General features: G+C 56.1%; 1 protein-coding gene across 14 annotated transcripts in view; it reads left to right on the top strand.

The window, feature by feature from the left end:
- Nucleotides 1–14,066, top strand: part of Camk2b (calcium/calmodulin dependent protein kinase II beta) — an 85,149-nt gene that overhangs the window by 67,584 nt on the left and 3,499 nt on the right. For 3 of the 14 annotated variants that reach the window (XM_048339331.1, XM_048339335.1, XM_048339330.1), the window contains 9 exons: nucleotides 2,807–2,844; nucleotides 2,998–3,069; nucleotides 4,665–4,709; nucleotides 6,162–6,210; nucleotides 7,445–7,558; nucleotides 7,662–7,832; nucleotides 8,035–8,163; nucleotides 9,134–9,262; nucleotides 13,912–13,987. In XM_048339331.1, coding sequence (XP_048195288.1) covers nucleotides 2,807–2,844; nucleotides 2,998–3,069; nucleotides 4,665–4,709; nucleotides 6,162–6,210; nucleotides 7,445–7,558; nucleotides 7,662–7,832; nucleotides 8,035–8,163; nucleotides 9,134–9,262; nucleotides 13,912–13,987 — 823 coding nt within the window. Of the gene's footprint in view, nucleotides 1–2,803; nucleotides 2,845–2,997; nucleotides 3,070–4,664; nucleotides 4,710–6,161; nucleotides 6,211–7,444; nucleotides 7,559–7,661; nucleotides 7,833–8,034; nucleotides 8,164–9,133; nucleotides 9,263–13,911; nucleotides 13,988–14,066 lie in introns of all 14 variants that reach the window. The other 11 variants (XM_048339337.1, XM_048339333.1, XM_048339341.1 and 8 more) reach the window with 9 other exon arrangements.

Here is a 14,066-nt window from a genome sequence, read left to right as displayed (position 1 = left end):
GGTGTGTTGTCCTTAACCAATTAAGCAGGCATGAGATCTAAGGAGACCCCTAGCAGCCAGGGCAGCTGTGGGCTGGCTCAACCTGAGGCCAGCTGGCAGTAGCAGTCCCCTCCCAGGGTTGGGGGTCACCAGCCTGTGGAGTCCCCCTCCCAGATGTCTGGGATCCCATACTTGTTGTGTCCACCCTTGGCTCCGGCTGCGTCTTATAAATGCTTTTAACTGGAAACGGCACAAAAGGGGTTCCTCTGCCTTTGCACGGTGGGGTGGGTGGTGTGGACAGGCTCCTGGCCCCAGAAAACGTATGACTGGGAGCTGTGCACTCGGGCAGGGCCGAGCTGAGGGCCTGGCATATGCACAGGGACTGTAATCCTGGGTCCACAGAGTGATGTGGAAGCTACACAGGTGTCTATACAGGGCTTCCGAGCCTGGGCCACTGGCTCATCAAGCCTGAGGGGATGCCCTCAGAGGGGATGTCTAGTCCTGGGTAAACTCTGACCTCTGACTTCCCACAGATAACTGTTCGCATCTCCACTAGCACAGCTTGGAGATGTGGTTTTCAACAGATCCAGAGATATAAATGGTACATAAATTTTAAAAACTGGACATACATGTTTAAGACCAGAAACCACCCTGGGGTCTCTGCAGCCTGGTGCGTGCATCCCTTCCTGTGAGAGTTCACTGTGAAGGAAGAGAGAGCCAACCCAGCAGACTCCCAGACCCAGCCTGGCCTATGCTGCTTCTACCACAGAATGCTGCTGGAAATGTACCACGTTGGCCAGGGCAGGGAACCTGCTGTGGATTCATGATTGATTTCAGGCTGGCCTCTGGAAACTACCCATCGAAAGTGCTACCTCTTCACAATTTGTCATTTGAGAGGATAGGGTCCCTCCCTTGCAGCTGAACAACCTATGATAAATACGTTCAAGAAGGAGCCTAGCATCTCCTTCTCCGGGCCCCCAGCTGTGTGGCAGCATGGGGAAAATTCCCCATGGCTGCACCCATGGCAGTACAGGGCCCAGCTCCTATGCCAGGGGCTGCCCAGGCAGTGGCACTGGGCAGATCCCAGTTCCACTGGGGATGGAGGGGGACTGGGTCCATGAAAAGAAGATGGACAAGGCTGGCTTGCCCCTGTGGGGTGTGTCAGGGAAGCAAAGCCCAGCCACAGGGAGAGCTGGGCTTTCGTAGTCTGTGCTGTGGGGAAGTGGAATTTGGTATTTCTGGTTCTAGGAGGCCACCAGGCTGGGCCACTCTAGGGTGACAGAGGTGGTCCTGCTTCTCCAGGCATCCTGAGGCCTTGGGAAACTGGAACATGGCTCCAGGAGTTGAGTTTCCAGTTAACTCCAGAGAGACCTCTTGCTCCCTGGATCCTGGATGGACCTGAGCTTAGACCTGTTCATTCTTATATTAATGCCCACCCTAGCAGCTCCAAATACACCTCAGAGTAGTGGGCGGCTGCCAGGCAAGCCATGCCCCTCCCTCCACACAGACTCTGGGAGGGACCAGCCCTTCATCACCTAGGCAAGGGAGGGAGTGGCCAGCAGGCAATGGTGGGGCCCAGGCCTGGTCTCTGAAATGAAGCAGCAGGTGTCAGAACCTCACTGGGGTAGATGCTGAGCATGCACCCTCTCCTCCTGCAGGGGCGAGAAGGAGGGCCTGGGAATTTGCATTTTTGACCATTCAGGGTGGCATTGTTGCTGCTTCAGGGTGGGGTGGGGGCTCTGAGTTCCTGCCCCATGTCTCTGCACAGAACTGGCACAGGCTACATGGGTGACCTCCAGCAGGGAGAACCTGACTTCAGGTGTGGCTAGCCAGAGGGCTGCACCACCTCCTCCCCTCTCGGCCTGAGGACAGGTATCTCTCATCACAGACCTCGCACGTGCTGTGCCAGTGCTGGCTGCTTCTCTAACCCTCCTGTTCTAGCCACAAGGCCATGTGGCTTTTCTCGGGGAGCACTGGGGCCAGGACGGGCTGGCTTTGATGCCCTGTGTGTGGGCATGACTGAACCAACACAAATCTTGTTTTCTCTCTTCTTCTCTCTTTCTTCCTCATTCCTTCCCCTCTTCACCTTTCCTTTTCTGTAAGGTAAGCTGACTTCTTCTTTTGTATTGTTTTTCTTTTTTTCTTGTTTTTAGTTCTGTAACTAAGGTTCTAACCTCTGCTCTGGAGGGTGTAGGTGCTAGGAGCAGAGGAAAGGGCAGAGCCAGGCCCACCCTAGCCTGTGACAGGGTGCTGGAACCAAGGGGGCCTTCTGCCGGGCTTGGGTGCCTGGCAGTGCTGTGGACAAAGAGACCAGTGTTGGTTGCTGTCAGAGCCATCAAGAAGTAGCCCACATCCAGGGCTACTGGGGCAGTTCAGGTGGAAGACATCAAGTCTGGAGCCATTTTGGCTCTGTAGTAGGGGTTGGGAGCTGAGAGCTGGGCACAGCCAGTAACAGCCCATCACCCTATGCTGGAGCACAAATAACTGTGGAGGGCATGATGGGCATGATCTTCCCTCCCTGCCCAGCTACCCACCACCCTTGAGCTTGTATCCCCAGAAATGGTCAGCATCTTCCTCCTTTTGGGAGCCAAGTGGCACAGAGCTGGGAGGCTCCTCCATTCCCTTGGGGGATTCCATGTTCCTGGAAGATGCTGGGAGCAGAGCCATCCCTGGCCCATCCTCCTTTGGCTGCCTGGGTGCCAAGGCCCTTCCTGCCTGTGTCCTGGGACTCCCTCCTGGAGAAAGAGTGGGGGCAGGGAGGGACGGGGACTGCAAGGCTGCCCGGCCCATGGCCCTGACTGCACCTCCTTTCCTCCCTATGCAGCAGCCAAGAGTCTACTCAACAAGAAGGCAGATGGAGTCAAGGTGAGGTGCTGGCTCAGCCTGGGGGCCCACAGCCTGCTGTTCTGCCCCTTGCCCTGAGGCTCCAGCTCTTGGGCCTCACCATGCCCCCAACAGACATGGGAGAGGAATGGGTTGGGTGTCTGCTCCCCTAACAGCTCCTTTCTTTCTCCACAGCCCCAGTCAAACAGCACCAAAAACAGTTCGGCTATCACCAGCCCCAAAGGATCGCTCCCTCCAGCAGCCCTGGTATTGAGCTCCTGGCCCCTGCCCCTCCTGCACCCCAGTGTCACAGAGGTCCCACGAGGTGGGGTCAGCATGACCCTGCCTGTCCTCAAAGGCCGCATTTGCTGCCCCTCCAGTCCCACAAGGAGGTGGAGTGGAACAGCCTGAGTGGGGAATTCCCTTCCCAGGAAGTCCTTAGAGCTGCTCAAAGAGCCCCTCCTTTGGAAGAAGCCTGGTGTTCCACCTGTACTTACTCATTGCAGTAAGGGTCAGGAGGATTTGAGGCAGAAAGCAAGGGAGGGGTGCCTTGAGGTCCCATCCCTCCCCAGAGACCCTCCCATTCTGCAGATCACCCAGATAGAAGAGGTGAGGCTAGGCACTGCAGGAATGTGTTCTGGTGCTGTGGGGAGTTGTCTGGCAGCATTCGGGCTGGGCTTGGCCTTCTGTAAGTGCTTATCTGGCCAGCACCCTCTACTGGTCCCTGGGTGCCTGAGAAGGAGGCATAGGAGCGCCCTGCTGAGTAGTGCTGCAGTTGCCCATGACATTCCTGCTGTCCCTCACCTCCAGGAGAGCCCTCAGCCAACCTAGACCCCATTGCCCTGGGGGTGCCTCCAAGTGAACCTCACAGTGAGTTTCTAGGGATGTGGAGTAGTGGCTGGGTCACAGGCCCCTGAGTTTGCTGGAAGTATATTTGGTGATCTCCATGGGCCCCAGGCCTGGCTTTTAGGGATACGGCCTAAGACTGCCCATTGGTTTATTTGTTTTGTTTTGGTTGCCAGTCCTGGGGCGTGGACTTAGGGCCTGAGCACTGTCCCTGGCTTTTTGTTCAAGGCTAGCACTCTACCTCTTGTGCCACAGCACCACTTCTGGCTTTTTTCTATATATGTGGTGCTGAGGAATTGAACCCAGGGCTTCATGTATACGAGGCGAGCATTTTACCACTAGGCCATATTCTCAGCCCCTAAGACTGCCCATTGGAAGGCTGACTTGCTAAATGGCCTCCCTTTAACTCATAGGAAGTCTCCCAGGAAAGGGCAGCCATCCCATGTGGGAGCAGGAAGCCACTCAGAGCAGCCAGGTAGTGGCAAGAAGGTTCCAGGTGCCAGTCCACCCAGCCCCTCTCTGCAGCTGGGGAAGCCCACATACAGGCCTCACAGCCAGTCCACCCTTGGGCCCCATCCATCCCACATGCCACCCCCACCCCATGACATCTTCAGGCCTGTGAGCCTCCGTGCTAGGCAGAGGGGTCAGGCTGCAGAAGGCAAGGAGAACTCCCAAGGCAGAGTCCACACACCTGCTGCTGCTCTCAGCCTTCCTAAGCTTTGCCTGGGGGCAGGAAGCACCCTCTCCCGCCTGGGAATATCTGTTGATTCCACCATGTCAGTGCAGCCCCAGCCTGCGACACCACTCAGGGCCATTGCTGAACACCTGCTGCCTCCATCCCTATCAGGCCATCTTGCTGACCGCCTGCTCCTCCATCCTTGTCCCTCTGCTCTGCACTCTCTCTGGGTGAACTCTGGCCACTGCCCACTCCTCTGTCTCCCTGGCTCACACTGTCCTCTGCTTCCTTCTTTCTCACTCTCCCTCTCTTTCCTTCCTCTGTCTGCTGCCTTCTGTAGGAGCCTCAAACCACCGTTATCCATAACCCAGTGGACGGGATTAAGGTACTGCCACAGCCTCACTCCTCACTCTTTCCTCAACCAGGAGGCGTGGGCCCATGAGGAGGGTGTGGATGGTGATCTGGGGAAGCCTTTCTGCCCCAAGGGGAGGCAGGTGTGCAGCTGCCATCCCCCAAGGCAGAGAAGAGTTCACACATCCACCAGCCTGGGGGACCACAGCTGGACACACTGACTCAGGAGAAAACTCACACAGCCACTCATGCCACCACAACACCAGCCCTCAGCTCCAAGGGCCCTTCTGACCCAGGCCCTGTGTCTGGGCTGCAGATGCCTAGGGCAAGTTCCCTTCTCAGAAACTTGGTCCTTGCCTTTCCAGCTGCCCTCTGCCCCCACCCCCTGGTGTGGCCCCAGAGCTTCTGCTGAGTGGACCTCTTCTGCTCCTCTCTGCTCTGCCATCTGCTCCCATCCCATTGACATCATCACGTGGGGCCAGGGAGGGGCTGGCTTTCTATGTGGTGGGAGGCACAGGTAGGAAGCCAAAGCATTTCTAATAAACCAGCTGTGCTGGGCAGGCAGGCCAGACTCATGCCTGCATCTGGACTACCTAATGAGCCCCCAGAGGACCTCAGTAGGACCCTTGTTTCTACCAGATCCCCACCCCTCTATGGTGGAGCCAGGGAGCTACAGCTCCCACAGTGCTCAGCAGCAGAGGCCTGATTCCTCCCTCCCAACAAGCAGGTATCCCTGCACCCTCTGCGTCTGAGGTCTGGTTTTGTTTCCTTCTGAGAGGCCCCTAGACAATCTCCTGTGCTGGAATAGGCCATAGCCCTCCATCCCCAGTTCTGGCCCAGCGCCCAGCCAAGTCAGTGGCCATGCTGGAGTGTGGTTCTGCAGGGGCCTGTGAGGAGCTGTTCCTGAGAAATACAGAGGTCTTCTGGGGACTTGTTGGCTCACAGATGCTCCTTTCTTCTGAAATGCAGCAGCCACTTGAGGTGCAGGGGCTGAGGATGACTGCTTGTCCAGGCCTGAGGGTGATGGGTGACCCTGGGAAGTCTCACCTTTTCTGGGAGAGAGGATCCTCGAAATTTGCTCACCTTGTCTGCTGAATACACAACTTCCAGGGCCTCCCAGGGTAGCCAAAGTCCATGTGTTTTAAATCTTGGGGTTTCAGAAAGCCTGTTCCTCTTTTGTTAGTGAGCAGAGCTACCAGGGCCTCCTTGAGGAAGGTGAGGTTGAGGACCTAGCTGTTGGGTATGTGGATCGATGCAGAGCAGAATGAGCTCTTGGGAGACAGTGCCCTCCAGGGAACACACAGAGTGGGTAGGCTTTGGTCACTGCTTTATGGGAATTTGGGGGCTGGGACACATCCACCCTAGGAGGGCCTACCATGCCCCCCTGTGATACACCCAGGCTGAGGTCCGACCTGGAGCCTGGGCCGGTCCCACTGGCTGCCTTCTGACTACCTGACCCTGAACTACACTTCCCCTATTTCCTTAGGAGTCTTCTGATAGCACCAACACAACCATAGAGGACGAAGATGCCAAAGGTACCTGAATGGAGGCCTTGTCTGGCCCTGCGGGGCTGCTCTGGGCTGGGTGGGCCCTGGGGACTGCAGTATTCTGTGACCCAGACTGTGTGTGCAGCAGTTTGGGGACCTGCCCTGTGGCAGCCACCATGTTTCTGAAACTCATGGGGGTGGCTGGGACAGCTTGGGCACCACTGCCAAGTGCGGAGTGCACAGGCCAGCACTGGGGCCAGGAGACCAATTCCTGGGGCACAAGTGTGTAGGTAGAATTTGCTCAAAATGTTCTTTTTTTAGTTTAAACTTCTGGTTCCATTTAGCTGTGCAGGATGAGTGGCTGGGTGTTTCATGTTTTCTTTGCTGTGGTAGCTTCCATGCCACCACCCAGCAGGGGTCCTTCCCACACTGAGCCTGGCCAGTGGTCTCGCATGTTCTGCCCAGGGCACTCTGCAGTGAGTGGGCCTCCAGCTTCTCCCCCACCTTTTCTGCCTCCTTAGGATGAAGGCTGACACTCAACTCTCAGCTGGCCCTTCACATACATAAGGCACTCTTAGTTGTCCTCAGGATGGCACTACAAGTCACACAGGGGTCTCTGCTCTGTTCCTGCCCACCCTACCCAGCTTCATTGCTGTCCCTGAGTGTTCCCCACACTCCAGAGGAGAGGTGATCATGGGGCTTTGAGCCCTGGGTGGGGAGAAGGGGGAGCAGATAGCGGTGCAATTGCCACACAGACTGAAATAGAGTCTCAGGACATGGATGCCATCCCTACTACCCTGTCCCAGGTCCTGCCTCCTCAGCCTAGCCAGAGGGACACTGGGTGTTGAGGGAGGTGGCTAGGCCTTAGGCCTGTAGGAGGACAGGGGAGGACAGGGCAAAGTAGCAGATGAGATTTGACGCCAGATTGAGGAGCTGAGCTAGGACAGTCCAAGACTAAAGGGCTGAATCTCAGCTTAGTCATACCAGGGAGGACCCCCATCTGCCCTGTGGCCAGGCCATACTGGTACAGAGCAGCCCCAGCCTCAACTCCCACCTACTGGCCTATCCTCTGCAGCCCCTGACTGGGAGCCACTGATGCAGCCCTCTCGACCCATGTGGGGCAGGAGTGGGGTGGGGAACAGCCCTAGGATCTACCTTTTCTACCTCTGTCCCCTGTCTGGGGTTCTACATCTATAACTTCCCTCCTCATTCTGGCCTCTTGTGGGCCCTGCCACTTTCTCACCTCGCAGCCACCCATCCACCTGCCTCTGTTCCACCCCAGCCCCCAGGGTCCCTGATGTCCTGAGTTTGGTGAGGAGGGGCTCAGGAGCCCCAGAAGCTGAGGGGCCTTTGCCCTGCCCATCTCCTGCTCCCATTAGCCCCCTGCCAACCCCGTGTAAGTAGTCCGGGCCCTGCTGCTCCCCCCCCCCCCCAGCCAGATTAGTGACTAGTGGGACACTTGCACCAAGGGAGGGGCAAACTTGGGTTGGTGGCTCTAGCCCAGCCCCCTAGGCTCCTGCACTGGGATTTTGCATGCCTCACTTCTGGGCGAGCCTGGACAGCTCCTTCTGCTGGTCTGTCGGGATGCTGCCTTAACCCGCCTTCCTGCTCAAGGCCACTGGACAGCCTAGGAGACCTGAAGAATCAGGCCTTGACACCACTGCCTCCAGGTCCCACCTATGCCTCTCTCTGGCCCACCTTGGGGGTGGGGGGGCGGTTATTGCTTCTGAGACAGGCCCCAAATAGGGGGCTGGCTCCCAGGTCCCCTCACTTGAGAACCGGGGCCTCCCTTCCTCCCTCCTCCCTTATGGCTCTGCCATCTCCTCATATGTCTGTCTGCCTTGTGTTCATGTCTTGTCTGTTCCGCCCCAGCACCCAGGATCTCTGACATCCTGAACTCGGTGAGAAGGGGCTCAGGAACCCCAGAAGTCGAGGGCCCCCTTTCAGCGGGGCCCCCACCCTGCCTGTCTTCGGGTCTCCTAGGCCCCCTGCCCACCCCGTGTAAGTAGTGGCCTCCAGACTCACTGCCTCCACTGCCCAGGGCTCATTGCGAATGGCCAGCGCTCAGCTTCCTGTACCTGCCGTGCATGGCCCAGGCCCGATCCCTGGCCAGGGTGCTGATGGTGCCTGGCCTAGCTGGGCTTCCTGGGGACACATGCTAACTCTGCAGGCAGCTCCCTGGCTGCTCCTTCCAGGGTGCAGCTCCTTCCACTTTGGCTCATCTCCCACCCTCACTGCATTCCTGCACAGTGCCCACCTTGCTGTCAGTCCCAGGCCTTTACCTCAAAGCATCTTTTCTGCACCTGGGAAGTTGGTTGGCCCCTCCTGGTCTTTCTGGCCCTCTCTGTAGATAATTTTCTAGCCACGTTGACCATGCCTAGCCCACAGTGCCCAGGAGCCTGTTTCTAGGTTCGTCCATGGGTCCCTGGTATACCCCTATCACTCAGCACCACTCCTTAGTCGGAATGGGGGACTGAGGAAGGTGCCTGATGGGGAATGACAGACAAGGAGACATTACTGAGAAGAGGCCTGGCCTTCACTCACTGGTTCTATGCACATGGGCCAGGACCATGCTTCCTGTGGGACATCCCTTCTTTCCCACAGCCATTCCTGTGCCTACCTGTCAAGCATTCCCAAGCCTCCATACATGCAGCCATGCCCGCTGGCTTCTTGCGGGCCAGGTTGCCTCTCTTTGGAGGTCATCCTCTGCCCATGGCAGCTTCCAGCACCCACCCAGACAGATAAAGGCATCTGTGTTTGTCCTGGTGCTTCTTCCCACATCCCGTGTTCCCCCATGCCCACCTTTTGTCCTGCATCCCCACACCTCCATATCTTCCTTCTATCCCCTCTTTGTCCCCTTAATGCCCCCACATCCCTTCCACTCTCTGGCTTGGCTCTCAACCTGTAGGTGTCTCTTCTGTATGTCCCCACCCTGCCCCACCTGTGTTCATGTCTGTCTGTTCCACACCAGCCCCCAGGATCTCTGACATCCTCAACTCAGTGAGGAGGGGCTCAGGGACCCCAGAAGCCGAGGGCCCTTTGCCAGTGGGACCCCCATCTTGCCCATCTCCGACTCTCCCTGGCCCCCTGCCCACCCCATGTAAGTAGCACCTTAAGTAGCCATGGCATCTCCTAGGAGGGGCTCACGGAGGTGAGCCCCCAGTGTGGTATGCTGCCAGCCTGGCTCTGGGAATGGTCAGCTTGTGGGGATGTGAGGGGCACAGGGTCTCTCTGCTGGATCATGGAGGTCTCAGAAACATGCAGCTCATGATCATGAAGTGTGTGTATGTGTGAGTGTGCACACACCTGTGTCAAAGCATCCAAGCAGCATTCAGCAGCCTGGAGCACTTGCTGCCCTGTGGCTGCAGCTCTATTCTGATGAGAGTGGAGTGAGCAATCACTCCTGCAGCACAGGAGGCAAAAGCCCCCATCCCCCAGGAGGCTTACCCGGGAGAGGGTATACCTTCCTGGACAGGAAGGTATGGCAGGAAAAGAAACTCAGTCCTGGGCCCTGAGAAGTTCTGGTATTCTGACTGTCCAGCTCAATATCAGGGAACAGCCCTGAGGGGCAGGCGGGAGAAGCAGGCGGGAGAGGCAGGCACAGGCGGGGCAGTCTCCCCAGCCTGTGCGCCACTGGCCCGACTGCCCGCCAGTATCACTTACAGGGATGGATGACATCCCAGTGCTGCAGCCACCGCCACCCCAGCCTCCAGGGAAGTGCGGGCCTGGGAGTGGTGTCCACATGCTCTCAGAGAACAGGTTGCTGGGCCAGGGGCCTGGCATGGCGGGGCAGTGGCTGGGTGAGTACCAGTGTTGGGTGGGGCTCACTCCATGTCTGCAGGCTAGGCCTGTGGGGGGTGGAAGGGAGGAATTTTGCAAGTGAGAGGGGCCAGGGAAGAGGGGAGGGGACTGAGTGACCCACAGAAAGTAGTGGTCCCAGAAGGTGAGATTCAGTAGTCTGAAGGCCCAAAGGGGCATAGACCTCTACTGTATGGCCTGGGGGCATTGGAGCATATTCTGGGGAATATGCCCCTGAGCATTGCATGGAGAGAGTAGCCCGGAGGTGAAGTGCTGAAGTGTGAGACCAGGTGCTAATGGGTGATGGGGGCAGGCTCATGAGGGAGGTTCAGGGAGGAAGGGTGCATGCAGCTAGTAGGCTGTAAGTGGGGCTTCTGGGAGTATCAGGACCCCTTTTCTGCAGCATTTCATGAGATCACAGAGACCCAGTGCCCAGAGCAACACCTGTCCCCAGGGTCTGTAGTAGGTAGGCCCTCTAGGGCAGGGCCAGGGGTGCATCACTGTAGGCTACAATGCAGACCCGTGGCTAGGAAAGGTGATACTTCAGGGACAATGGGACTGTGAACAGGCATCTTGGAAGGGATTGGGCAGAGCTGGGGGCTGAAGGCAGAGACGTTGAGCAGGCTTATGAGGAGGACCTCGGATGGATAGGTTTTGGGTCTCCCTTTCCTAGGAAGGGACCCCTCAGCTGTCATACAGTGTCACTGGGCTCTGTCCTCCCCCTCCCCCGCCCCCTACACAGGTCCCTCCCTGCACAGTGCTCCCTGCAGCCAGGCTGCCTCCCCTAATCAGGGATTACTGTGATCCAGACTGATCCAGCCTGATCCCTGGGCAGCTGCTCTGCCTCTGGCAGTCTGGGGCTATGAGTGTGGAGGCTTTGCCAGAGGGCAGCAGAGGATGTGAGGCAAGCCTTCACTGGCCCCACCTGGATGCTTGGGTCCTTCCTAGGGAGCTTCAATTGGGGATGGGAATCCCCTGTTTACCCTGGGCCTGGGAGAAAAACTTTCCCAGGCCAAACCTTTGCCTCCATTTCAGTGTGTGGACAGCCTGTCCTCAGCGACAGGCTTCACCACCTGGGCATTCATTTCACTTTGGGCTCTTAATCCCTCCCTCAGGGCTCAATGCTTGCTAGAGTCTGGACAGCAGCCATTCTGTAGGTTAGGAGGTGTTTTCCCTTTCTATAGAATGGAGGTTGCCTCCCACAAAGACTATTTTCCCAACTCCAGTAGTCACCAAACCTCTGACCTCCTCTCTTAATCCTTACTCCTCACACAAACTCCCACTTTTCATGTTTTAATGGTTTGAAGACAATTATCTCATTAAAGGGAAGGTGAGTCCACTTACCAGGATGTATGGTGACTGCAGAATCAAAGCATGCTGAAATCAAGGGAGTAACTCACTCAGCTCCAGCCTCTTAAGGTTGGAGCGGAGGGCCTCCTGTGGAGGAGGCTGCTGCTCCTGCCTGGCAGGAGGGGCTGTGGAGGTTATAAAAGGGAGCACCAACTGGGCTGGGTAAAGAGCTGACTGCAGGTTTAGAGCTATCACACCTGAAGCTTGAAGCCTCCTCCAGAAAGGACAAGGGGGTCGAGTAATCAGAGGGGGTGAGATTGATTGGAATTGTGTTGTATGCACGTGTGGGGATGTGAAATGAATGTCTTGCATAATGAATGTATGTTAATGTTAAAAGACACACAAAAGCCAGGCATGGCTGGCTCACACCTGCAACCCTAGCTACTCAGGAGCCTGAGATCTGAGGATCTCTGAAGCCAGCCCAGGCAGGAAGGTCCAATTAACCACCAATAAGCCAGAAGTGGAGCCGTGCCTAAAGTAGTAAAGTGTTAGTTAACCTTGAGCACAAAAGCTCAGAGACAGTGGCCAGGCCTTGAGTTCAGGCCCCATGACCAGCCAAAAAAAAGCAAGAAAGATGAGAAAGAGGGGAGTGAGGTGGCAGGGCTTTGCAGCTGGGAGCTGGGCTGCAGTGTCAGAGGCTGCCTTAGGATCCAGAAGGTAATGACAGGAGTAGCCATTGTATGTTTGGGTCCTCTCCTAGAACCAAGCACACAGATCAGGGACCTAGAGCTGGAACAAGAGAAGGGGTTCTGGAGCTCACAGAAACTAGGTGTTTAGAGCTGACGATGCAGATGAGTGCAAGCTATCACATGATCCAGCTGCACGCTCAAGCCCATGAGTATATATGCATACATCAAGTATATGTCCAAACAACACACACAGTAGAGGAGGGCTATCCATGTACTGTGTTCACAATAGGCACATGTGCATATTTATGTTCTCAGTTGTGTGTGTACTCCCACATGTATGCACACACATGTACATGTGCTCATATATACTGTGTAGGAACACTGCCTGCACTTGCACACAAGGACACATGTACCTGCATGCACAAGCACACATGTATATCTAGGTTCTGCAGGACCCCAGAACCAGTACAGCTCATATGTGTGAGGCCAACACAGATATCCCCGTGCTGGCACGCACATGGCAGGCTCCCACTCCCATGCAGTGGATGTGGGCTGAGTGCCCAGCGGGCTCACATGGGCCTGAAATGTGACAGACAACCCCACCACAGGTTCTCTGCTTCTACTTTTTGTTTGTCCTTGGTTTTGTGTGTGTGTGCACGCGCACACATGTGTACATTTTAGTACTGGGGCTTGAACTCAGGACCCTACTCAAGCCAGGCAAAAACTCTACCACTCAAGCCACACCCAATCCCTTCTGTTCACTTTGTTTTTGAGACAATGTCTTGCTGCTCTCATACTCTCCATCCTTCTGTGTCAGCCACCAAGTGGCTGGGATTGGGGAAGTGTGCCACTATGCTTGGCCCTAAAAGTTTATTTATTAGGCCCTAAAAGTTTTATTTATTTAGGTGCTAATACTGAGGCTTGAGCTCAGGGCTTCACACTCTTAGCTTTTTCACTCAGGACTGCCACTCCTACCACTTGAGCCACACTTCCAGATCTTCCTTTTGACTGCTTAATTGGAGAGAAGAGTCTGGAAGATTTGTCTACTTTGGACTAGCTTCAAACCTTGATCCTCAGATCTCAGCCTCTAAATAGCTAGGATTATAGGCATGAACCATTGGTGGGTCCCAGCTATAAATTTTGTTGGGGGCTTTTAAAAATTATTATAAAGATGATGTTCAGAGGGTTACAGTTACATAAGCCCTGTAAAAAGTACATTTCTTTGTGGACAGGCTGTAAGTTGTGTTATAATTATATTGTAATCAAAGCGGTAAAGAGGGCTTTCCAGCAAGTGCCCCTGAGGCCAATACTCAGAGCCTTGGGTCTGGGGTTTGCAGGACAGTTGGGGTAGGAGAGTCTTCAGAGACAGTACGTGGTCAGTAGGTACAGAGATGTGGAATGGGGTAGCCGGAGACTATACCCTGTCTTCCTGCAGCAGAACCTCCCTCCTTCCCCCCTCCCGGCCAAGTGACTGGCTTTGGAGTCTTTCCTCAAAAGCCCACCCTCCTTCCAGGGTTCAAGCCTGCTGACTGCTCTTCTGTGGCTGATGCCAGCCCTTGGTGACCCCCAAGAAGGGGGCAGTTGGTGAGCAGGCACAGGTGGACGACGGCACAGGAGGCCAGGCCAGAGCCCCTGCAGCAAGAAGCCCAGGATGGGCCAGTGGAGGCAGGAGGGGGACCATGGATTGAGTTATGGGGCAGTTTTATTTTCTTCCTTTCTGCATTTCTGCCATTTAAAAACATTTTCTCCAAGAACAACAAGGTGTTGGTGGTGGCAAGGGTGCCAGGTGATGGGGATAGTTTGGCACAGGTGTCAGGGCCTGGGACGGGGAGCTGGTTCCAGGACTGGGGTGGAATGTGTTGTGTGGATGGCACCTGCAGCTCTGGTCTGGCCCCACCCTTGGGCTCTCTGGAGGGCTATCCCAGAGTGCTGGTGCCCATGCCCACTTGTCACCCAGGGTATCTTCTTGTAGCCCGGAAGCAAGAGATCATCAAGACCACAGAGCAGCTCATCGAGGCTGTCAACAATGGGGACTTTGAGGCCTACGCGTGAGTCTCGGGCCTGGGGCTCGGGTGGGCATGTGGGCTGTGGAGGACAGAGGATGCCCCCTCACTTGGGTTCCCACCC

Source organism: Perognathus longimembris, chromosome 2 (genome assembly GCF_023159225.1).
Source record: "Perognathus longimembris pacificus isolate PPM17 chromosome 2, ASM2315922v1, whole genome shotgun sequence".
In the NCBI taxonomy this organism is placed as follows: Eukaryota; Metazoa; Chordata; class Mammalia; order Rodentia; family Heteromyidae; genus Perognathus; species Perognathus longimembris.
The sequence above is the reverse complement of the archived record's forward strand: the minus strand, read 5'-3'. Positions and strand labels throughout refer to the sequence as shown.